The sequence below is a fragment of the Hemicordylus capensis genome, chromosome 4, assembly GCF_027244095.1.
Source record: "Hemicordylus capensis ecotype Gifberg chromosome 4, rHemCap1.1.pri, whole genome shotgun sequence".
Taxonomy (NCBI): domain Eukaryota; kingdom Metazoa; phylum Chordata; class Lepidosauria; order Squamata; family Cordylidae; genus Hemicordylus; species Hemicordylus capensis.
Genome location: NC_069660.1, coordinates 221,559,409 through 221,585,897, shown reverse-complemented (window position 1 = coordinate 221,585,897; position 26,489 = coordinate 221,559,409). Strand labels below are relative to the sequence as shown.

Genomic DNA, 26,489 nt, shown 5'->3' with positions numbered 1-26,489 from the left:
AGTTTGCAGTAAAGCCTCCCAGAAAACTAGCAGTAAAGCCTGCTGTGTGGAGATCTCCCAGGGAATACCTCGCATCAAAAAATAATCCACGTTAAAATTTTCTGAGGTGTCCTTAAGAAATATACTCCCTAAGGTAAATACTAGCACATGGTTCAAGCCCAGATTTCTGTATATAAGCATATACATACTGCACGTATGGACTGATTGTTGCCCCTCCTAATCATACTCTCTCTTCTGTTGTAGAGAGAGTTTATTCTGATTGGTGTTCTTCCAAATCTTCTACTGTAGATTAGTTTTCTTGGAGTAACTCTGGGACTGCTTAGAATACAACTTTTCATTAAATAAGCTTTGGAATGCAGTAGCTTCAACAGGGTTTAGCAATCCTGTTTTGCATTACAAACACCCTTTAAATAATTAATTGCAAGAACCAATGATTAGGGAAATAACTCATGTTATTCCCTCTTAATGCAGCAGTGGACATGCATTCTCCTCTTCTCTGGTACTTTCATGCTAGGAGTAGATGCTAATTTCAAGCTAAAGGATCTTGGCACACATTTCTCCCTCTTTTCCTTTCTCTCAGTGTCTAGATTAAATGGCTGCAGAAAGAAGTTCAAGTACTAGCAGACTGGAACTCTCTCATCCACCTCTCATGGGTGAAGTATGGAGAACAAGGTACTTAACTCCCATTGGTTGCACACCTAACCTTCTTTGAATTTTAGCCATTATTTCAGCATCCCGATATGAGGACTGAAGGACAGGCTTAAATTTTCCTAGATATAAGGGGAGGAATTTCTAAATATGAATATTTGCATCACCACTATTAATAGTAACTTGGCACTTGCCATATTAATAAAAATGAATATGCCAATTATTCCAACTTCATGCTGTTAAAATATGCTGATGCACTGCAGCATTTTGGCTCTCAGTACATTTCTGCTGTTTTCTTAACTGCTAACACATTTTCCCACCCCAAGCAAACATTTCGGCAAAAGACCCAACACAATGGGATTCTTCTCAACTTTTTGAAAACTAGGAATCATTTCAGAAAACTAGAGGTTTAAATTTTTAAGCAGGTGGGTAACCATTTGTCTTACCTTGCTTTTGTATAAAAATCCTAAGTAATGGGTTTGCACTTGAAACAGCCTTGAAGAAATTGTCGTCGTTATTAATAGGAAGAAGATCCCCATGTACATCTGCATATCCAATCATTACCTCCATGTTGGATATGTGGTGGATGTGAAGGATAAGTTTGTAGAAATCTTCAAATTTTCCTGGCTTGTAACGATCCAGAGAAAACCTTCGGAATTCTGCACCAAACTGCAGTCAAGGAAAAAAGCAAGATATCAATGCTTTTAGAGAAAGAGAAGCTTAACTTTTACACAGATTGACTTATCTGAATGGGAAACTTATTCTTGTATAGAATTTTAAAATGATATTTTTTTAACACTTGTCTTAAATCAGAGTCAATTTAAGTGGTACTTTAAGACAAGGCTTCTCAACCTTGGGACTACAGATGCTGGAACTAGAACTCCCATCATCCTCAGCCACAATGGCCAAAGAGAAATAAGCCATAGGCCATTATGGCTGGGGATGATAGGAATTGTAGTCCAGCAGCTTCTGGAGACCCAAGCTTGAAAAGCCCTGGCTTAACAGTATATGCACCAGAAATTATATACAACACTGGTCTGGCATAATCTTTACCATTTGTATGATAACTAATGATTGCATCCAGCTTAAGAGATACAGTTTACTTTCCTAAACAGTTTACTAATACAGCACACTGATTCCATTCATGCTAAACCACTGTTTGTGCAAGCTGTATCTCAGAACTCAAGATCAAGCAAAACATGGTTTAGAATGGTCTGTTGCTCTCTGGTCCAAATAAGGCCAATAATTTCAATCACATTACAGTGTCATGAGAACATTTTTGTCTGCTATCATTTCCCATCTTCTCAGCGCTGAATTTCAAAAGTTTACTCCCATACTCCCACCAATGTGGCAACACTGGCCACATCGGTGGTTTGTCAATTCTGACATCTCATCAAACCACAGTTAGGACAAACCACCAGCTGCAAGCCTACTCTGGAATCCAATTCTAGTTTGCCAACCAACCATAATCCATTGTTCCAAAGTATAGTTAAGCTTCTTTAACCTTGGCTTTGTCTGAATCATCATAATATTTCACTTAAAAGTCCTGGAAAACTCGTTTTTCCAAAGTGATAAAAGGCACTGTGTTTAGGACGGCAGCTCAAGTGCCTGCAATTCTGAAGTCGGAACTGAAATGTATTCGTCATCAGTAGCAACAAGTGAAACCAATTTTAACTTTTTATTTGGGTTCAACTCTTCCCACCCTGCAATCCCCCACCCAAGCAGACACAACATTGTCACAGTTGCTGTGTGTGTGTGTGTGTGTGTGTGTGTGTGTGTGTGTATATATATATATATATATATATATATATATATATATATATATATATATTTGCATTTTTCTCTTGTTCAATGGTGCCCAAGATGTTAAGCAGGAGTATCCATTCTTCCATGCAATGTCTCAGAAGTTATATTAATGGATATATTCACTCCTCCCCTTCCCCAACCAGTGGGATGCTCAGCATTCCCACTGCAAGATCAGTTGTCTTCAGGTGGGAGCAAGCAGTAGACTTAAAGTTACTTTGTTAAAAACAAAACAAAACATAATTTACAAATATAAAGATTTGGAATATACTTGTTCCTCACTCACAGACAAATACACAAGTCCCAATGGGACAAGACCCGGATCTGAAGATGATTTCTGCCCCACTGAAGGCCTTTGCAGATCACAGACCATACTGAGGGTCCATCCATACTACATTCCTCCAACTGCCTCTTTCTAAGATCTGGGGAAAGTGTAGCACAGATCTTGGAAATCTGCCCCTCTATACTTAGCATTGCACCCTCACTCTAAGCAAAGTCAAAGAGTAACATCTGTAAATCCCCATTTGAGATCGACACTTTTCCCGAACTACAGCCATGCAGAATTGGAAAACACCACATACATCCATGAGAAAGAGACTGGGTAAAACAGGGGTGCACAACTCAAATGCTCCAGTGGGCCAGAACCAAGCATAACTTGGTGTTTGTGGGGGCCAAGGCAAAGGTCAGTTTTCAGCATTATAATTATTACATTCAAATTAATTATTTAAAATAAGAGAAGAAGTGAGGGAGCACCACGTTGGAGTCAGGGGGAAAGGGGAGGGGAAAGAGGGATGGTGTCAGTGGACTCTGGCCCAGGTGTCAAGGGGCCAACTGCATTGAGGCACTGCTGCTCATCAGCAAGACAGGCCAAGAATTCTTCATGGCTCCTGTTGTTGCAGAATATTCCTACCTGAGAGGCAGCAAAAAGTCCCTGGGGGCCAGATCTGGGCCCCAGGCCTTATGTTGAGCAAGCATGCGGTAAAAGGATAGCACTAACTGTTCCTAGGAAAAACTAATCCTAGTTCAGCTGTTTTAATATCAGAGTAGCCTAAAAGAGGCCTGCAGGAGGAAAAGGCATTTCTGTGTTCCTAGTCTCAGCAATATTTGAAACTGTTAACAGCAAAGCTGATAAGAATCCTCAACTCATTGTGCAAGTGGGTTTGTACATGGAAATTAAGAGATGTCAAGTATGAGCAAGTGAGTTGTTATCCAAGTGCACAAGCAATCCAGGCGGTCAGAGCTGGAGAGGAATATTAGAGGCTTCAGCTGTCAAATACTTCAGCAAAAGCTAAGGACCATGAAGAAATGACTGTGGGGACAGAGTGAGGAGAAATTGTCTCTCTCTGTGTGATAAATACGTATTCTGAATGTTCAGATTTAGAAATGATCGTGTTAAAGATGAGTCCTGGGAGATAATGAAATAGCAAAGCTTCCTGCAACCATGTTTGAGGCAGAAAAAACACCCATTGCCCTAATGAATTTAGCCGACCCCTCCATGAAGTCACGAGCATTAAAAATTATTTGGAAAGTTCTATTTTGTAACATTTGTTGCAGCCATGCTAACATAATAGAAACTGGCATAATACTGAAAACGGTAACAATTTTACTTATTTTGAAAGTCTCATTCTTTGGGCAAACAACAGCCACTTTCCCCAAAGATCTATAAGTGAAAAATCCAGTCATACATCAGAACAATATTCTAATGCACATGTCAGGTCGGAGACCTTTTACGTGGCTTCCATCACGAGTGGGCAGAACTATGACAGGAGTACCAAACAACTTAAAGTCATTTCACAAAGATTTCAAGCGTTCATCAAAGCCACAAAGACTCCGTGGGCTGTAAGGTCCTGCCTTTAGGCTCTATACGTCTGATGTAACTGCTCCCAATGGATTCACTTATTAAAAAAATAGGTCCCCCCTCACTTTCCTCCTCCTCCTCCTCATTGAAGGCTGGTTTGCAGCAGCAGCAATAATTTCCTAGCACCACACTAGCAGAGACAGAACATCCCATAGCTGCTATTCTTGTCTAAAGATACTTTCCAGAGTCTCCTCCATTGCTTTGAATCTGCCTATCACCAGCATGCTAAATGGCTTTAGAAGACTGTAAGTTTGCCTATCCCACAGACTACATTAAGACACCAGCCAGAACAATCCTTCATTATGGGAATCTAATCTACTTATTAGGGCAGTTTTTCAACAATGAGGTACAGTAATCTACTTTGACCTACTTACCTAATGCAAACATCCCAATTGACATTGCAAATCCAAAGCAAGAGGAGGAGGTGTTGAAGGTAATTTAGGCTGACAGTGCTACTAATAGTGACTAACAAAATAGAATTACACATGCTTGCTTCTCAAACAATGGGTCCCTATCCTAGGAATCTCCTGAATATTAGTCACCATCTGGTCGATTCAGAATTTCAAGTGTGCATGCGCGCACACACAAAGAACAGATATCCAAGGAATGAAACACTCCTAGTGCAGCAGGAATTCTTGTCTATTCCCATAGTAAATCAATGCCAAGAACAATAAAAGTGTCCACTAGAATGTACAAAGACAACTGCTCTTTGTGATGTAAACAGCAATTATTGTAGTTTTGATCAAGTGCCACGGGCTGTTCTCCCATGAGGAAGAATATGGGCAAATACTTCTAATAGTTCAGATTTAAAAGGATCATGAAGAAATCAAAAATTTTAGCACAAAAGCTGAACTTAGAAAATTGTTCAGTAAATGCCAAGTCCAGATAACTCTGTCTGTTAGGAGTGAGTAAGTAGGGAGACAAAGGCCAAATCCTCCCCAGCATTCACCACAGCTGGCTCTAGGTTCAAGTGGGCCCTTGACCTCTGGTGGGTCCTCTCTCCTCAAAGTGGTAACAGAATTGCCCCATCAGTGCAGCATTCTAGTCAGCTGTACTAGTTTCTCTCTCTCCCCCACAATGCCCCACATAGCATCACAATACTAGGTGTGGCAGTGTGTGTGTGTGTGTGTGTGGGACATGTAGCAGGAAGCAGCTGCCAGTGAGAATGCTGCTGCTCCTGTTCTCAGCCTGTCGAGAATGAACGGCTACCCACGTCTGCTGATTAGGGATGTGCACGGAACCAGTGGGGGCATACGCCCGCCCGCACATCTACTACTTCCGGTAAATGTAGCGAAGGGAGCAGCAGGGAGGTACACTGCCACCCTGAGGGATGTTTAAGGAACCGAGCACCAGCGGGGGGGGGAGTGCATCCTCCCCCACCCTTAAAGCTGCAGCCTCCCGCCACCAAACCAGTGGAACCAGCCACCGTTCGAACCGGTTTGGAGGCCCATAAAGGGCCTCCGAACCTCTGTTGCCAGATTTGGCTTAGTTCGAACCAGTTCCATGCACATCCTTACTGCTGATATCTCTGCAAATTAAGGTGAGTTATGTGTACTGGCAGATATTAGAAGCTGAAATTCTATAAAACAGAGTTTTTGAGATCTCTGCTAGGGCTCAACTTCAAACTCTGCACATATTAGAGCAGAAGTTGGTGTTATGCCAGAAGAAGTCTATATTCTTTGCACAGCTAGCCTCCAACCCCTACTAACTGAGCAGAGAGGCACCTTTTAAAAAGAGGTGATGTTCTCATGTAGGATTTAGTAGAGGGAAAGTAACTGTCCCTATCCCACCCCAGCACAGCATCCAATCAGTGGCTGTTGCTTGTATCTACCTTGTGTTTCTCTTTAAATTGTGAGCCCTTTAAGGACAGGGAAGCATCTTTATTCATATCAGAATAAAGCAGTGTAAACCACTTTTGAGAACTCTTGTTGAAAAGCAGTATGTAAATATTGGTCATAGCAGCAGCATTCTCATGGCATTATTATTTCAAATTATGCAACCAGAGGAAGACTCGGCTCCCCCACTGGCCCATCACCAAAAGCAGCACTTTGAGAACAAGTGAAATGCAGGAGTCAGACCTGCTGGGTGCTTTGTGAAAATAAAATGCACTCACTTGTGCTCTAAGACCTTGAACACTCAGAGAAATAAAGTGTGGGAGAGAAGCTTTCCCCCCCTTCTTTTTTTAAAGAAGGTACCCGTACAGCATCCTAAGCAGTGGTGCTCTTACCCCTTGACTTTGGGGCCAAAGTCCAGGGCCTCCGCACACCCCGGGCCCTCTCAAATCCTCTTTAGTCTCTCCTGGGTGGTGTGGTCACTGCTGGCCCGCACAGAGCCGGGTGGAAGAGTGTGATTATGACCTGCACCAGGTGCTTTAGAGATAGAGGGGGGAGTTGGGAAATAAATATGTGGGATGGGAATATGTTAAGTTACCTGTCAAAATGTTTCTGCTACTGCATATTTGCATATACATATATCTGTTTTAGATTCTTAGATTCTTGTGACTTCAGTTGCTGTTCATGCCCTCAAGAAGCCATGTGTTAAAAATACTGCATATGTCACGGTGTGTGTTGGGGGATAATGCTTAGCTTGCAGGGAAGGGGCATCCAGCAAGGCCTCCTGAGTGTCAAGTCTAACGTTTGTCAAAGACTACACCTTGGACCTTCAGTCTACAGCAGCAGCAGAGTTTGGCAGGGCTGTTTTAAAAAGAGTATTGCAATAGCTTGCAGGACCCACCACCGGTGGGACAGCTCGTGATTCACCCATATTTATGGATGTCGCTGGAATCACTATCCAGATAAACAGGTTGCTTACCTGTAACAGATGATCTGGTAGTGATTCTACATTCATAAAACCCGCCCAACCAACCCCACTGCAGACTGCAAGCTAGAAACGGCTATGCAAAGCTGGAGGTGGCCAGGCCAGACACAGGACCAAGTGGCCAGACATAGGATGGAATGGACATGCATAGAAGGTCATGCAGAAACTAAAGAGGGGACGCCCAACCACGCTAAGGGTACTGCAGGCTTGTGCAGAAGGTGGTTAAGGGTGTCACGAGGAGCTAACAAACTAACGAACTCTACCCGAAGTCTGTCTGCGCAGGCGCAGAACCCATATTTATGGATGTCGCTGGAATCACTATGCAGGTCAGATAATTACTTCCATGAACTGCCAGCAAGCTCCTTGCATAAAGGCTTTATAGCAATACGACTCCAAGTGACAACTTCCCAAAATTCCAACAGAACAACATAGTACAACTGCAGAGTTTGTGTAGAAGATGCATACCATCTTATGCCTGCATCCCACATCACCATGGAATGTCTCTTTTGTATTATAGTCTATTTTGTTGCGTCCCCCCTTCCTGTTCAGACTCTAAGGTTCCTCCTGCCCTTGCTACCTCTCAGCCAATTTCTTTTTCAATGAGATAGTAATAGACCTCATAGGAATTTCCCACGGCTATCCACCCCTCCCCTCATACCTAAGCGCTGCATATCTGTTGTTTTTGTGCTATTTTGAACAATTAAAGAATGAGTTTTGAGTGGCTCAGAGAGCTGCAAAAAAAGAAGGGGGGTAGAGAAAATGGCTTGTACTATTGGGTGAGCACCACTCTGGATGCCACCTCTTTTAAAAAATAATAATTTTAATCATGGTTGTATTGATATTGCAAGACTGCTTTTAATGTCTTATTTAAGAGGTCTATTGGCATTTCCTCATTTATACAATTTTGCATTGTTGGTTGCAAGCATGTACAGATTTTGAAACACTACGTATAAAGCCACCTCCTATGTTTGCTTATTTTTACTAGGCATATGCCCCGTGTGAGGTCATTCATAGGTCTGAATTGTTCTAATGTTATCATGACCTTATTAAGCAGTTAAGTCTTCCAGTTGGCAAAGCTGGCAACAAAAATCTGCTAACGCTACCATTAATCATTCCACTTTTCAGCACAAGTGCTTTGAAACTACTTTTGCATCATCTTGGACATGGGATAAAAAGTTCTGTTGCTTCACTGGTTATCCCTGCCACAGACCTGAAAAAAAATCAGGTTTGTATCCAGAACTAGTGCACACAAGTTCAGTTTTATTATTCATTAATCCTTTTCTGCGTAAACTGCTATGAGAAATTTTTGTTGGAAGGTAGTAAAAGACGTTTTGCTTAACTGAAACAGAGCTAGGTAGAGTCATATGGTTCTTACGATTCTGCAACACACACACACACACACACTTACTTTTCAAAAGAAACTTCTTGCACAACTGGTTCTACCCACCGTCAGGTGCACAGGGAATACTTTATCCTCAGTGTATTTGAGGATAACCAAAACATCAGGACACAGTGCAGACACAGCCCATTAGTGGTATGAATTTTAACAGATTGATAATAAATTTGCACATAAATAAAAATAGTTTAAAGAAAGGGGGGGGAGAACCTGGCCCACAATCTCTGCAGTGTTAAAGAGGGTAGAGCAAGAGCTTGCAGGAAAACCAGGACACTACTGCACTGAAGGCGTGCTGTGCAGCCCACCACTTGGGGTTGGGGGTGGGTGGGAGTGGGAGTGATTTCACTTCTCTCCCCTCCCTGCAAAAGCCCTCTTCACTACCAGAAATGTGTTTCGGAAGGTTGTGCAGGAAACAGAGGTTGGGTAAATCAGATAGCTCAGACACATGCCTTGCATTGGGGCCATGCAGAGGCAGGGCTCCTGGCTCTCAAATAAACTCCTCATTCAGGGCCCGAAGAGGTCCCTTACCAAGCTTTTCTTGGCTCCAGCCCCCTCACCTCAATGTACCTGGGCGTTCTTCACACAGGAGGCTTTACCACAAGGCTTTACTGTGAACTTGAAGTTGTCCCCAAAAAACCGATGTAAAAAGTGGATTTTTTTTAAACCGCGGATATAAGTCAAGCTACCGAAGAAAACCACAGGCCTCTGTGGGCACTAGGAGTCAAAATTGACTTGACAGCACAATTTACTTTTTACACTCTAAAACACAGTGAAAAGCCCAAATTGTGTGTGAAGTGCTTCCTGATAGCTTGCAGGGACTTCAGGGTAAATCTGGATGTGTTCCCAATGTGTGAACCCACACCTTCCATTCCGGAGGAGAGGCAAGCTAAAGGCTTTAAAAGCCCTGTGTGAAAAACGCCCTTGGCATGGGTATTGTACCAGATATTGTGTCAGTTCCATCACAGGTGTGGATGTTGTATACTGAACTTGGCATCCCATAGTTTCTTTTTAGAATGTGAGCCCTTTGGGAACAGGGAGCCATCTTATTTGTTTATTTCTCTTTGTAAACCGCCCTGAGCCATTTTTGGAAGGGCGGTATAGAAATTGAAATAATAATAATAGCGGCCAAATTAGATCTATCATGGCTTGCTTATACCTACCACACAGTATGCAGATACAAGTCTCACTGAAAACAGAGGTGTGGGTTTTCCAGAAATTTTTGGACTGGAATTATTTCTGGAAAAGTTTCCAGAAAAGTTCCCCATGCAATTTTTCTCATTTGCTTAAATTTACATAAAGTTTCCCCCCTCGGAATGTGTTATTCAATTTTCTCCATTGCCCTAGATATACTGTAACTTGATCAGGCATGTTATTTGACTTATTTAGTAAAAAGCCTCCATTTCCCATGCTGTATCTCAAAGTTTTTCCAGGCAGCCAATATTTGATTTAGGGGGGTGGGGAGCAATTGAATTTAAACTTGATGTGATCTAAATATTATACTGAACCAAATTTGAAGCTTTACATGGAAAGAACTATTTTTATTGAAATACTCAAATCCTATATGTAGTCTCCTACACTCTTCTTAGTAATAATCATCTGAAAAACATTAATTGCAACTTTGCCTATTTTGCATTGGCATTTATTACCATTTTGTGAAACAATCAGTTTTTAGAAATGGAAAAATTTCCACACACACAAAGTATGCGGAATTTTTCCAGGGAAATTTTCAACTCTACATCTGACTGAAAGATGTAGTACCATGCAGCTTACCCACTCATCTGTGATGTAGACAATTCTATGACAATTGATGAACAATACAAACAATCCAGAACTACTCAAGATAGGGACTGAAATCTGGCATCTTGATTCGTTTAAGAACAGCAGTAACATAAACTTAAAAGAGCAAACCACATTGTACTATATTTAGTCTGGATACTATTCCTTATGTTTTGAAGCTAACCACAAGAAACTGGATCAACTGTTTCTTACTTTGTTCCAAGAGCTACAAAGATTAGGTCTTTCTCATCTGTGGAATAATAATTCAGAAAAATTCAACAATATTACAAAATTTTCCATCAACACACTAGCTGAAAGTTTCACATTTCTGGCAACACTTCCAATAAAACACTGAGAACTAAGAAGAATAAGAGGAATACCTCCATTTGTGGAGGGAAAAAGCATTAAAAGAAATATGTTAAGATTAAAACGATGTCACACCAACTTTAAGAGCAGCGGGAAAAGGTTGTTTCCCAAGCTTTAAGAGGTACAGGTTAAGACCTCTTTTTATTGGACATCTAAAGCCAACATTGAGAATGTTTTTAATTTTCAAACCGTCTTCAAAACGAGAGCTGCATTCCTAGAAGTTCAAGAAGGCATACTGCTAACATGTTTAAAGACGTAATACAGGCTGGGAAAGAACAGACACTCTACCATGCCAAGATATAAAGGATAAGGTTTCTAAAATAAATTCATAAAATAAATTAGCAGGATGTAGCGCTATTCAAACATTATTTCGTATGTATGTATACGTGTCTGTACACATCTATCTATAATTCTCTAAGGCGTACCCGTGGCTAATCCCATGTGTGGCAGCTCTCGCGAGAGTTTGCGAGCAGAAACACCATGGTGATTGGGCAGTGGGAATTCCATATGCAGATGGGGAGGAGCCTGTGATGGTTAAGGTCAGTTGGAATGCAACTGTTAGTGGTTGGAAGATGTTCTTGATAGTAGGGGAGAGGAATTACACACACACACAGATGGCGAGGGTCTGCGAAGAGAGGGATCGTGAGGAAGGAAAGAGCCCCTTCAGGAGAAGGGGACTGCCACTGTGTGAATTAGAGGAAACGAGATCGGTTAACTCAGGAATGGAGGGGGGGAGGGGAAGAGAGAAAGGAAGGAAGGGCGAGGGATGGGCCCGAGCCTGTCAGAGAGGCACGAGTGGCCATGGCCATGCCTATTAGCAGCAAGGAAGGGCCCAATCAACCACTGCTGCTGTTTGGGGCTATCAAGGCCATTGGCGGAGGGAGGGAGGCAGGCAAGAGATAGGCCTGTCAGTGGCCTGAGGGGAACAAATGGCCATGGTGGTGGTGGCAGCGAGGAAAGGCCCGGTCAACCACTGCTGCTGCTCCTGTGGGGAGGAGCAGGAGTGGGGCTCGGGTGAGGAGGTCTCTGGGGATAGGGGATGGCAGCTTGGCCAATAGGCACCAGCAATGCTGCAGCTGCGACCAAGGGGGATGGAGTAGTGACGGGGATGGAAGCAACCGGGTGGAGAAGGAGGAGCGGGAGTGCGGCTAAGGGTGGAGAGATCTCTGAGGTGAATGGGGCTGTGGCAGGGGAACAATCAAGTACTAGTGCGCAGATGCTCTGCGTGGGTTAGGCTAGTATATATGATTTTGCATGAATGACTATACATTTATTCACCTAAAGTGAATTTGGTTACAGACTCCCTCAAATGCAGAGGACAGACAGAAAGTGTACTACTGTATGTGTTGAATGCAACATGTATACAGATCTGTACATACATGCACTGTACACAGACTGTACCTGCACTGAACACAACATACACTACTAAAGGGCTTTAGTGTATCCACAAGACATTTTCAAGCAAGACAAAACAAGTTATTTTAATGCTGCTTTGCCCTAGCAATTGCTACTCATGGGGCAGAACTCCCAGAGGACTGACTGACTGACTTCTGCATGTGTCAGAAATCCAAATCACTGCAGAGTCAACAATACCCACAGTTAAAACCAATCTAGATACTGTGGAGGAACATCTCCCATGCAACAGACAAGCTTCACTTATTGCATGAATGGGTGTGCAAAATAACCTAGGGCCAAAGTCACATAAGAGTCCACAGTTAAAGCTTTGCGGTTTATACCTTTAAAGTATGAATACAACACACCAAACCAAACAAGGAGAAGGGAAGGCTCCATTAGTCTGGGTGGTGGTGTGAGTGGCATATTCAGAATTCTATTTCCCTTCCAGATTTAAGGAACAGGACTGCAAAAGGCTCGTTTCTTTGATGCTGGGGATATTTCCTTCATGTTTCAGATCACCATTAATTCTTCCAACAGAGGAAACAGCTTGTTAGGTTTGATTTAACACTAGCAAAATAGGCAGGGACATAGCAATATATCCCCATTACACCTAAACATGACTAAAGTTATTCTCACCAGGCTGTTATACTTAGGTGTACTTGGTAGAAGCCAGCCTCTTTAACAATTACTATTTCAATTATTTCTGCTAAAGGCACACTATTTTTTTTTAATTTTTCAGGAGGAGATTCCAAATGAAGACCTACCTTGGGAAAACCTAATCTAATTATGAAATCCTCCAGTTCTGCCTATTTCCACTAGGTTTCTAAAAAGACAGAAGAAACAAGGGAAAAAGTGTGGGGGGTGGGTGGGGCTGATATTAAGCTCTCAGTTTAGATTTATAAAGTAGTACTAAAATCTTGCCTACTTTCAGGATTCCCTCACTGCATCAGACAATGTCCAATCTCAACATTTTATCAACAACTCTACCCATATCTTAATGCCTCAGAAAGCATAACAGTAACAGCATGCCCCACATTAGGAATGTGCATTAACTGGTTCAATGGTCCGGTGTTTGGCGGCAGGGAGGGTTACCTTTAGGGAGCAGGGAGGGTACCCATCCCCCCCTCCACATTTTCCCCACCAGCGCGGTCTGCAAAACTGGTAACTCCTTGCAGCCCCATTCAGCAGTATGCTGGTTTTGCAGACAGCGCTGGTAGGGGAAACATGTTGCAGGGAGGGATGGGTACCCTCCCTGCTCCTTAAAAAGTTTTTTTAAACCCCGCCACTGAATCAGCCAAACTGTGCACATACCTACCCCACATGATGCTCACAGATATGTCACTAGGCTATATGAGATAAGTGCTTGAAACGCTGCTGTAAAGATACAGTTAACAGGATAACAAAATCAAGATTTCAGAAGTGAGAGATGCTGAATAGGCAATGTCTACCAAATGTAGAGTTCTGATACAGCTTAGGGCCAAACTAAATGTTAAACTCAGATGTGGGAAACTGTAGCCCAAAAGTCCTTTTTGAAGCCCCAGAAGGGATGATGCAGAGAAGCAGTAGGAGGCCAACCACTCCAGATTCCTCCCTCCATAAGTTGCTTTTCCTCTTCTAAATGGAGTCACTAAGCTCAGCCACATATATTTGCATGCAATACATACAGGCAGTTTGCCCAGAATACCCATTACTTTTCAAATCTTGCAAATTTTGGAATTAAAAATTTTCTTCTGAAATAAAGCAATACTTGTAAATCCAAGATAAATAAAAAACCTGCCAAAACCAGAATCTATTAGAGATTGTGCTGGTGGACCACTTTAACAGTATGGAAAGGCTAGGCTGCATCTTTGTCAACTTCTACCAATTTCAATAGGCTATGTTTTAGGTGACTAAGGTGATTGAGAGGGTGGTGACTGATCAACTCCCAAGTAGTTTTGGTGGATACTGATTATCTAGATCCATTCTGAACTGGCTTTAGTGGGCTATGGGATTGAGAAAGCCTTGGGCAGCCTGATGGATTATCTATACCAAGGAAGCCAGTGTTCCCTCTAAGATGTACACATGCTCACAAGGTTTTTTTATGCCCACTCAGTTAATTTTTTGAATAAGGAATGCTCCATTCTGAATGCATGTGGGCACACACTGTCTTGATACTGCTGACCAGAACAAAATTTATTCCACACACAGATGAAAAAAATTAAGAGAGAACATTGGAGGGAGCGTGACTCTGATGGTTCTTTTCTCTCTGCGGCTTTCAATACCATTGACCATGGTATTCTTTTGAATTGTCTGAGAGATTTGGGAATAAGGTGTACTGCTTCGAAGTGGTTCCATTCCTATCTCTCAGGCAGATTTCAGATGGTGTCACTCGGGGATAGCTGCTCTATGAAACATGGTGTCCCTCAGGGCTCCATCCTATCCCCGATGCTATTTAACTACATGAAACCGCTGGGTGAGATCAGCATGGGATTTGGAGCAGGGTGTTATCAATATGCAGACGACACTCAAATCTATTTCTCCATGACATCATCATCAGGAAATGGCATAGCTCCCCTAAATGTCCGCCTTCAGGCAAAAATGGACTGAATGAGGGATAATAAATTGAAGCTGAATCCAAACAAGAGAGAGGTACTAATGGTGAGGGGTCATAAATTTGAGTTATGTGATAAAACTTCCTGTTCTGGATTGGGTTGCACTCCCCCTAAAGCAGGCCTGCTCAATTTAAGCCCCCCAGTTGTTTTTGGAAGACAGCTCCCATAATCCTCAGCCACAGTGGCCAGGGATTATGGGAGTTGTAGGCCAACATATTTAAATCGTAAATTGCCCAGAGACACATGTTTTGGGTGGTATAGAAATATTTGAAATAAATAAATAAATAAAATATTTTTGAACAAAACAAAAACAAAACATCTGCAGGAGGGCCAAAGTTGAACAGACCTGCCCTAAAGGAACAGGTACATAGCTTGGGAGTGCTTCTGGACCCAGACCTCACCCTGGTGTCTCAGGTGGAGGGTATGGCCAGGAGCGCTCTCAAGTTCAGTTGATATGGCAGCTGTGCCCATCCTTTGAAGATAATGATCTCAAAACTGTGGTGCACTAATTGCAACTTCTTGGCTTGACTGCCGCAATGCACTGTATGTGGGGCTGCCTTTGTATGCTGTTCAGAAACTTCAGTTAGATCAAAATGCAGCAGCCAGATTGGTCTCTGGGGTTTCTCAGAGAAACCAAATTATGCCAGTTTTAAAAGTTATACTGGCTGCCGATATGTTTCTGGGCAAAATACAAAGTGCTGGTAATTACCTTTAAAGTCCTAAATGTCTTTACCATTTACCTACTAGAGTACATTCTTCAGTGTGATCCCTACCGCACTTTAAGTTTATCAGGAGAGCTCTGTCTCCAGCTACCACCAGCTCGCCTGGCAGCAGCTTAGAATCAAACCTTCTCTGTAGCTTCTCCTGGACTCTGGAATGTGCTCCCTGTGGATTTTTCCCAGCCTTCAATCCCTAATTTTCCCATCTCTTCAATCCCTAAGAATTTTCCCAGCCTTTAAGAGAGCCCTACAAACACATATTTTTAGCTTGGCCTTTAGTGAGTACTGAAATGATTTTAAACTGGTTTTAATGAGTTGTTTTGTATCTGTATCTGTTTTTATATTTGTGAACCGCCTAAACTGGAAGCATCCAGATGTTGATGAACTATGGCTCCCATCACCCCCAACCACAATAAACTGTAGCTCGGGCAGATGGGAGTTGTAGTTCAGCAACATCTGGAGGCTCCCAGTTTGGAAACCACTGGCCTAGAGCCATCTGGGCGAGGTGGTATAAAATTTTTTTTTAAAAAAAGCAGGCAGACAGAGCCAACACAAATCCAAGTGAGTGATAGATTAGCAGCACAGCAGGAAAAGAAAGTGTTCAATTCTCCATTCATCTTGAACAGCTGAATCCAAAATCATTAGATATATGAAAAGGGAAAAAGTTTATTTTACCTTCATTGTATTGAAGTGATGATAAGTATACAAAAGCCAACCTTGCTGCACATTTTTCAACACAAGTTATCAATGGCAAATTAGTACCCATCAAGGCTTTTTTTTTTTTTAAATCCAGAGATTGTTTTGGGATTGGAAAGCAGAATTTGAAATGGTATTGGGGTAGGCTTGACAAATCCCAGGTGACATGGAACCATGGCACCTAGGAATTGAACTGTTGTGCCTAGACTAGGACTTTCATAGGTAAGAGTTTTCTTCCCTAAGGCAGCCCTGTTTCTGTTCTAACGTTGTTACTTGTATTGTTTGGTCAATGACTGTAAATAAAGATTAACTTGGCTTGACTTGACTATGTTACTTGTAAAGAATCCCATTTACCCTCCCCCACAATGTCCATCACTACATCCAGTAATTTTGTCAAGTTTTCACTGTCTAGTTCCTAGATCCATAGAATATTTGTCAAGGCCTGCACTGGGGCCATATTTTACAAGTGATAACAATCACACCCACACAGCTTTTCAAAGCAGCCTGTGTATATCAAAAGCTTAAATATCAATATTCAGTCTCCTTGTTTCAAAACATGTGGGCATATACTTATTCAGATACTGATCAAAAGGTCTGCTTCCTTCCACAGGGGTCAACCACAGAAAATGTGCATGTTTCAGTAATAAATAACCTGAGTTTCCACCATCTTTCTTCCAGTATTGTCTCAAAGCTATTACCATGAAGCAGATTATACTTACAGAAATACATGAAGACATGCATCAAAAGCATTCCAGCCCAACAAGTTAAAAGCTTGCTTGGTTCAGCCCTTACTAAGAGCCCAAGAGGTCTACAGAAAACACCACACTTAACTCAGTGTTCCCATGAGTACTTCAGGGGTACCTAATGTACACGTTAGTGATACAACTCTCCCCGCTTCACAGTAAGACAGCGTTGCAACTGTATTAAATGCCACTCTCAAAGTGCCACACACAGCAAGAAGCACTTAAAGCCAACATCTAGTTCACATTTTGAGGCCCTTCCTCCCCCCCCCCACCCCAGCAGCTTGTTGAAATGCTCTGATTCAAATGTGGAGTATGTTATTCCACCCTTCCAAGGCCTGTCATATCTTTTTCCAAACATATGCAACAGGAAGAGTGAGATCCCAACCCTATTACACCTGGAGGCCCAAGATGCTGGACTGCACCCACTCATACTTATTTCTTACAGCATGAGAGGCTAAGCAAGAAAACATGAGTTCTCGTTCTCAACCTTCTAGTTCTCTGACAGGTTTCAACACGTTTCGGCATTTACAACACAGAAGCAAGATGATCTTTTTTTTTTTTTTTTTAAATGATGAATGCATGAACTCACACGCCAGAAAACTGAGTCCATGCTTGCAAACAGCCCCTTGCTTGGTTGCTTGTGGCAACTAAGAATGGCCACCTACAGAGAAATACCATAACCTACAAGCTGGCTCTTCTCTCTTTCAGACCACCTGCAATCACTTTGGAGGACTTATTTGCAAGACTGGGTCAACATTATTGATTTGTGTTAGGGCTGCTCAACTTTGGCCCTCCTGCAGATATTGGCCTACAACTCCCATAATCCCTGGCTATGGACCACTATGGCTAGGGATTATGGGAGTTGTAGTTGAAAAACAGCTGGAGGGCCGAAGTTGAGCAGCCCTGATTTGTGTGGTCAATCAGTCAATCTTTATTACAGTCATAAACCAGCATAATGTGTGGTCAAACAGTTGCACATTTCAGTGTATTAGATACACTTAGTTCTACCTCCTAACTCAGAACTCACACACCATCCAAATTGCTAATATAGGTCCTTTGTCAAGAAGAAAATCTCTGCAATGTAATGGGCACCCACTTTCATTAGGATACTGATATTTGGCATTTTAAAGACCACATGATCTTTACATGTACCACATGTTTGTGCGCTTGTTCAGAAGGAAGCTGCACTGTGTTCAGACTTACCCCCAGGAAACATACATAGGATTGCTAAGTGAGACTCCATATTGCACTGCCAGCATCTGTAAAGTGCAGACTCGAAAGACATACACAAACCTGTTATAGTTTCCCCAAAGGGGAAGGAAACTTCAATTCTAATCTATTATTTGGGCTTCAGTAATCATGAAAGACAATATTGTACATGACCCAGAGTCCAGAAGTTTCTCTATACCAAGCAGGTAAGTTAATTGTGTCGATCACTATTTAATCGCCAGCTTCAAATGTTTTAGATCTCCACTCTCCCAGTACAAGAGAAGTTTGTAACCTTGGAATGGATGGGAGTTGTAGTCTAACAGAGATAGACTACATCTCCGGCCACTGAGGAGGAGAGCTGGTCTCATGGTAGTGAGCATGAATCATCCCCTTTGCTAAGCAGGGTCCATCTTGGTTTGCATTTGGATGGGAGACAACATGTGAGGACTATAATCCTTAGGGGATGGGGCTATAACTCAGATGGAAGAACATCTGCATGCTTGCATAAACACAGCTCCAGATCAGCTTCCTGGCATCTCCAGGTAAGACTGGGAAAAACTCTTGCCTGAAACCTTGAAAAGCTATCGCCACTCAGTATAGTCAATAGGAACTAAGGGGACCAATTGTCTCACTTGGTATAAGGCAGTTTCCTATGTTCCTAGTCCAACAACATCTGAGGACTCAAGGTTGGGAACTCCTGCATTAGCTAGCAGAAGAGGCTTTAGCTTGACAATCGGGCATATTAAGCAGCCAATGAGCATTTATGAACAGATGGTCCTGGAGTAAAGTGTCTCTGGATACATCACCATCTATGGCGCCACCACATATGAGGTCAACTCTCAAATCAAGCAGGAGACGCACATTTTCAAGCTTTCAGATACATATTCCAGATCTGTCATTGTAAAGACAATATCATTCAAACGATAAGCCTGATGTTATTGTGAACTGCTCTGTCAACATTATGTTTGGAAAGAAATATACAGATATTATACAGCAATATAAACATTCCTAAAGACTGCCCCTTTAGCTTCAACATGTCTCAAGACACCAGTAGGGAACAGTACCACTGCCTGAAGGAAGAGGACTACAAACATGACACGCTAATCATCATAATCAGGTTTGATTTACTAGGAATGTAGCTGAGTGGAGTTAATGACCTAGAAGCACGTTACTCTTGGTCAAAACAATATTTTCATTAACTGTCTGAACAACCTCTGTCCTGCCTCCCAGGTAAGTCAAGCCGAGCCACTGCTACAACCTTATACCATTGGCAATAAACACACCCACACCCACCCACCATCGGAAGCATTCTCTCTTTGCTACTCTTATATATACTTCCAGTAGGACAGAATACATCTACCTGGAACACAATATTATGATTACCATCCATGATATTCAAACCTGTGATAATCAGAAGTAGTAATCACAGACAATCCTTAGTAATCCATACCACCAATAACAGAACACTAGTTGTAACCAATTGAATTAAGGTTCTTTTACTGCAGGTAGTATGCAAGCACCCTTGAGCCTAGAAATTGATCACATATCACAACAGTTACATTGACTGCTAATAACTGTATTGAGTGCTTAAGAAAATGAACACACTTGAAAAGAGTTGGGGGGGGTATGCTACCAGATTTACATCCACTCTCCTATTTGTTGCTTAGGTAGATGGGGCTGTGGCTCACTGGTAGAGCATCTGCTTTGCATGCAGAAGGGCCCAGGTTCAATCCTTGGCATCTCCAGGTAAGGCTGGGAAAGAACTTCTGCCTGAAACCTCAGAGAAGCCACAGCCAAACAATGTAGACAAAACTGAGCTAGATGGACCGATGTTTTGATTTGGAGTAAGGAAGCTTCCTAGGTTGCTCTGGTCTGGCAGGATTAAGGGAGTACTGAACAGGCTCTACAGGTCGCAGAATGTATACTCCTCTTAGATACAATTCACACATATACTAGGCTGTTTTGTATGAACCATAGCAAGTTAGTCCAGCCAATTACTGTTAGAGATAAGCCAACAATGAGTCAGCACTTATACATATGGCTTGTTCTTTCTTCTACAACAGCTAATTCAAAGGATGCCAAGCATAGCATATGCTTAGGATGACACAGCCTTCATATTGCATGTCTTAGAACTTCCATTGTGACTAGGTCTCAGAGGCCGGCATTCCAAGTGTACAAAGACAGCAGAGAGAAACATACTATATTTGTAAAAAAAGATGTTGAAGATTAAGAGACAGCAACTCAGCCAATTGCCTTCCATCTTTCTGCTCAGAGTTAAAACAGCATTTTCAAAACAGGTGAGCCAATTAATTCCTAATATAGTGTCAACTAAAGCTACTGCGTCTAGAGATCCCTGCGTCTCCGACAAGCAGAGGCATATATTAGTGTCTATATTTTTCAACCTGCCAAACTGAGGGCGGGGGGGAGAGATAGTAAGGAATTTGCTCAGATGGTGACAGAACAGAAACTAAAATCCAGCTCTCACTCAGCATCTCTTCTTCACAGGACTTCAACTATCTATCTATCAAATACGTATGCCACCCCAAACTTTTGTCTCTGGGTGCTGTGTTTAGTCCTAAAACTGAGCTAAAAGGCTGTAGAGAATGCAGAAGTGGGGCAGTCTCTGCCTACTGTACTCCTTGCAAGAATAAGGCTGGAAGGAGGGGTCAGGGATGGTCAGATGAGTAAGGAGCGTGGGATGCAAAATCAAGTGGCCATGGCAACAAGCAGGCCAGGGAAGGAGAGCATAGTATAGGACTTGGACTGAGGAAACCAGAGCTCAGACATGAAACTCACTGGGTGGCTCTAGGCCTATCTCTTGCCTAACCTGCCTCATAGAGTTGTTGTAAGGATAAACATCACCACGTTCACCACTCTGGGATCCTTGGAGAAAAAGCGAGATAGAAATATAAACAAAAATGGTAAGGGTGCTTCAGGAAATGATCCAACAATAGGACAAAGGATCATGTACATACAGACTGGAGAAACAGCCCAAGGGGTATCCATCATCCCAAAAGGAACATTCCAATCTGGCCTCATGTTGCTTCCAGGATTGCTGGCTCCTTGTGAGAACAGAACCTATGCTCCCAGATCCTTTGCGATGTCACAGGGGACTCCAGGGTGCCATACTACATTACTAGGCCGCAATCTATGCATAGGAGACCCCCGATTTCCCAAAATACTTCTGTATGATCAGTCAAAGGATCTTGCTTATGAGGAAAAGCTAAGGCGTCTACAGTTTTTTTCATTTTGGGGTGAGGGAGACAACCAAGTGGAAGGAAAACATGACAGAGGTTTAAAAGGTTAAGATTGGTATAGATAGAGATTTTCTGCCTCCTCATAATACTACAGTATGGAGTCACCCAAAAATGTGATTTGGCCGTACTTTTAGGACAGAAAAAAGGAAGAAAAATACTGTTTCATCCAAAGTGTGGTTAACATACAGAATTCACTGTCAAAGGATGTGGCGATGACTGCTATCTTAGAAGCTTCTAAAGAGGCAATTCATGGAGGACAAGCCTATCTTCAGCTACTAAACCTGATAGTTAAATAGAGCTTCCATAATCAGAAGCAGTATACCTCCAAATACCAAGTGCTCCGGAGCCCAGATATTCAATAGGGGAGCACTGTTGTCCTCCTGCTCTGCTTGTAGACTTTGCAAACTCATCCAATGGGTCTTTGTTGGAAATAGGCTCTTCCCCTGTTAGGAATCCCCCCCCCCATTTATTTGAAAACCGGAAGTACATAGAAACATAGGCTGAGTGCCAAGCATATGCTTCAGATGTGTGTAATTTATGTTTCATTACAGGCACACACCCTATCATTGGTCAGGCTTGATCCTAGGGCAAGGAAGGCAGGCTTTGCTCCAGTTCAGTATTCCCAAATGGCTCTTCAAAAAGCCATCAGGAAAAACACACACAGATTGGGATGCACTTAAGGCAGCAAGTCATCTTTCCAGAGAGATGACCACAAGTGTGGGGGGATGCTTTTAGCAAGATTCCTTACAAGCAGATGGGGTTCTCTCCCCCCCCACACACAAAATGAGAAGGAAGAGAGTTTCACTAGATAATGAAGAGACTAAGGAGGAGGAGAAGAGAGAGCGACAATCCTCGAAACAAGTTTAAACACGACGAGAGCGCGAGTTGGCAGAGCTGGAGACGTGCAAGACAGCATTACCAGCGCCAGGCGAAGATCACCTTAAACATTAAAGTGGGCCAATATAGGCTTTAATTGCTGACGGGGTGGTGTTTATAGAAGGAGGTCGTGGGTGGAAGTCGGCCTCCGCCACTGGAGGCGAAAGTAGGGGGAGAAGCGGAGTGGGCGGCGACGGGGGGATAGAAGGAATGCTATCCGCGTGTCCCGTCCCCCCCGCCCCAGCACCTTAGCCGACCTTCCCGCGTTTACAAAAATCATTCCCCTTAAACAGAAAAAAAACCAACCACCACTTCTTAAGTGTTCCTTAAGGAAAAACAATGAGAGATGTGCAGAGAAGAGCCTGCAGGGCGCTTTGCTCATGCTGGAGTCGATCCTACTACATAAGTGGCGATCAAGTTTACCCCGAAATGGGGGGCGGGTTGTGCTCCAACGACGGCTGCAACTTCATCCCCTCCCACCTGCCCTTCTTGTGGCCCCGAGACGTATTAATCTAGAACTAAGCAAGCCTGGTGGACTTCTCCTCCAACCCCCCGGTTCGAAACCCAGGTTTGTGTATCTCCTTTTGTTGTGCACAACCCCCAAGGAAGAAGCGTGCCGCAATCTCCGCCTGGTCATAGCATGTAGTTTGAAGCCAGAGATTAAAATAGTCAGGCGTCCAAAAAGCACAAGACAAAGAAAAGCCGCAAAAGATGTCTAGTCAGAGAAATAAACCCACCACCCATAGCAAATGCCCTAGAGATCGCGAGGCAAGTTGCTATGGGATCCGTTCCCAACGATGGATGGAGAGGGAAAAACACACTTCATAGTTAGTTAAGAAGGGGAGAGGGAGAGATTCGCGATTTGCTTCTTCCTTCATAAACTGAAAGCAGAGATGGGTTTTTAAAAGTTGCAAGCAGAATAAGTTTCCTCCCTTTGACGCAGGACTAAGAAAATCTCGTGTTTTTTAAAAAACCAAAACAAAGCATCACACGGCGGAGGAAGACCAGAGAAAGGGGGAGGGTCTTCATTCATTTGAAAAAAAGAATTAAAAGGGGGTGGGGTGAAGAAAGCTTGCCCCAGATTGCAAGTAGTCAGTCCTTACCTTACTTTTTACTTCCACCGCGCTATAACCAATATACCGCAGACTCTGAGATTTATTAAAACTCCGATTCATTTTCTCGGCCCCCAGTTTAACCCCCCCACCCCCGTCGTCGTTCGCCTCCACTTCGCCCTCGCTCCGCAAGGGCTGGCAGATCCACCGCCTCCGTGAGAAAGTGCCCCCGGGCTGCGGCTTGTTGCTGCTGCTCCGACCCTGGAATGTAACTTTCTTTGGAACGTTCAGCCTCCCAAGATTCTTTTACTTTGTCCCAGCGCGCTAATCAGAACGCCCGCCTGGCTTACTCTCCGGGCTTCTGTTTGTTACACTCGCTTTCAGGCAGCTCGCAACGCGCCTCTCTGACTCAATAGGAAGGCGGCTCCAGCACGTACTGGGCTCCGCCTCCATGCGAACCGCCCACTACAGTCTTCGACTCTTTCAAATCCAGGACCACTCAACTCTTCCCCCCAGGCCGCCAGGGGGCGCCCCTTTGTGGATTATGATTTAATCGTGATGCTGACAATATTTGTCAGCGGGCTAGTCAGTGGGTTATAATCGCCTATATCAAGCAAAAGTCTAAACACCGCTGACCACCAGACTCCTCCTTTTAAAATTTCCACACTTTCACAGATCACGCCGTCGATGTTCGATGCAATAATAAATAAATAAATAAATAAATAAATAAATAAATAAATAAATAAATCCTAGCGCTATTAGGAATGCCAAATTAAATTTACCTGAGACGTTTTCATGTGGAAGGGTATGCAGGACAACAGGTCTATAAACATCAGAGCATGCTGATGAGATATTCCCCTCTCAGGTGAATCAGGAAAGTCCCAACTTTCTTCGCTTGGCAAGAACAATTCTTAAAAACAAGCAAAAACAAAACAACAAAACACACACACACACACCTGGGTGTGTGTGTTAGAAAACACCTTTGCAGCTTCTTTCTCCCCATAGTGTTGTCTACTGAAGAAAACTAGCAGTATAACTTCCAGCTGGACTTTCCCCCTTTCTTCTTTGTATACAGCATAACAATGTATTTGTGTATAGCATAGCATTAGGTGTGACTTGTAATCCTACTGTATCTATTCTATTCTATTCTATTCTATTCTATTCTATTCTATACCACCCTTCCAAAAATGACTCAGGGCGGTTTACACAGAGAAATAATAAATAAGATAAGATGGATCCCTGTCCCCAAAGGGCTCACAATCTAAAAAGAAATATAAGATAGACACCAGCAACAGTCACTGGAGGTACTGTGCTGGGGGTGGATAGGGCCAGTTACTCTCCCCCTGTTCAATAAAGAGAATCACCTCATTAAAAGGTGCCTCCTTGCCAAATTAGCAGGGATTGTAAACTGTGATCAAAGTTTCAGACAAAAATAATTAAGACCTACATTTATAGTGGACTGCATGAACTCAGACTTCTTTGCACCAGCCCTTTTAAAGATCAGCATAATCCAGACCTCAGTATGCCACAAGCAGATTATATTATTCTAGCTGTCCCGGGTGCAGAGCATCTGCACCTATAGTTCTCCTCAGCCCCCCTCCCTTGTTCTCAGCCCCTCGTTCTCAGCCCTTCCCCTCCTCTTCCCTCTTCTCCCCTCCAATGTTTATTTTCCTCTGGCTGCCCACCTGGCCAGCAGCTTTTTGGGGCCAGCTGCCACTTTCTTCCCTTCGCGGCTGCTGCCACTTTCTCTCCTGCACCGCCACCTTCTCTCCCCCCTGCCACTGCTGCTTTCGCTTTCTCTCCCCCTGCCTCCGCTGCTGCTTCTTTCTCTCCCTGCCCACCCACCTGCCTGCCCGCCCACCAGTCCATTCGCTGGACGGTCCATTGACCTTATGTCCCCTGCCGCCATCATGAACTCCTGCAAGAGCTGCCACACATGGGATTAGCGACATTTACGTCTAAGAGAATCATATATAGAGATGATCAATTATATTACCCAAGATGATGCGGGGAGTGGTGGGGATCCAGATGACTCAAGTAAATTAGTCAGGCCACATGAGGGGAAGGAATCCTCTCATCCCATGCTATTAGCCAGTACGAACAATATAACAGGGAATCTCAGATATTGTTTACTATAACTTCCAGCATTCCTGGTAAAAGGCCACTGCACCGGGGGATGCTGGGATCTGTAGTCAACAACATCTGGGATTCCCTGCTACAACGAACACTGGTGATTTCATCCTGATCCCAATATGAGTCAACCGCTGAGTACAAGCAAACTCCATACACCAAAGGAAATTATATGGGGCTCCAGGGGCACAGGGAGGTTGACAGTGGTCTGGGGAAAGACTCCCTCCTGCCTTCATGGTACCCCCACTGCATGCTATGCAACCATGCCAGCCACATTCCTTGAACCAGCACGAGAAGCATGCAGACACAGGGGGCACGGTCAACACCAGGGACCAGACATGTGGCCCTTCACCCTCTCCCAGCCAATGAGCACTTTGTTTGCCAGCTGGGTGCTTTCCTCTCCTTTGCTTGGAGCAAGGGAGAAAAAGGAAGCAGCCAGACAGTGGACAAAGCACTCACCAGCTGGGAGAAGGCAAGGGGTTATTTATCTAGTGAATGAGTGCTTTGTTCACCGACTGGGTGCAGAAGTGGGGTAGGGCAAGGGGGCACCCTGGTGGCCCCTGGATGCCAGCGGCCTAGAGACACTTGTCCTCTCTCACCCAATAGTGGCTATGCCACTGTGGGACTCAACTCGATGGCACCCAACATATTCAATTTATTTATGATGGCCACAAGGCCCTAGATAAAGGGAAAACTGGGGGCCTGATTACACAATGAGCTGGTTCATTGTGCAATCCGGACAGACACACATCAGAGTGCACCCACCAATGACATTACAGGGCATCACATTGCACCACCAGGACGTCCTGTAATTGCATGTGAGGGGTGATCCTCCAAATTGCCCTGCAACATGTGCTACACATGCCCTGTTTTGTAGTGCATTTAGAGCGGTGATTTGGACTATCACCCATCAGATGCATTTGCAGGATGTCCTGACAGTATGATGGGGCATCCTGCAAGGATCATCCCTAAAGGGCATCCTTCAGTTTGAAGCCTACTCTGGGAAGAGCAGAAGTAGCTTGAGGAGGTGAGCAAGCTTGTCTATACAGAACAACATCTAGCCTTTACCCCCTTCAAACTAACTAACAGGAGGAGGGGAGATTTTTGAGGGGCTGGTTTCTCTTTAAGGGATAAGTCCTAGTCTCTGTGTGTCTGTT

General features: G+C 43.5%; 1 protein-coding gene across 1 annotated transcript in view; it reads right to left on the bottom strand.

Annotated features, from left to right (window-relative positions):
- PARD6G (par-6 family cell polarity regulator gamma) overlaps positions 1 to 23,667 on the bottom strand; it is a 114,266-nt gene extending 90,599 nt beyond the window's left edge. Inside the window, exons 1-2 of the mRNA XM_053243222.1 lie at positions 23,254 to 23,667; positions 1,095 to 1,317 (exon numbers count right to left, since the gene is read on the bottom strand). Of these exons, the coding sequence (XP_053099197.1) occupies positions 1,095 to 1,317; positions 23,254 to 23,325 (295 nt within the window). The 5' untranslated portion in view covers positions 23,326 to 23,667. The remainder of the gene's footprint in view (positions 1 to 1,094; positions 1,318 to 23,253) is intronic.
- Between the last annotated feature and the right edge of the window lie 2,822 nt (positions 23,668 to 26,489).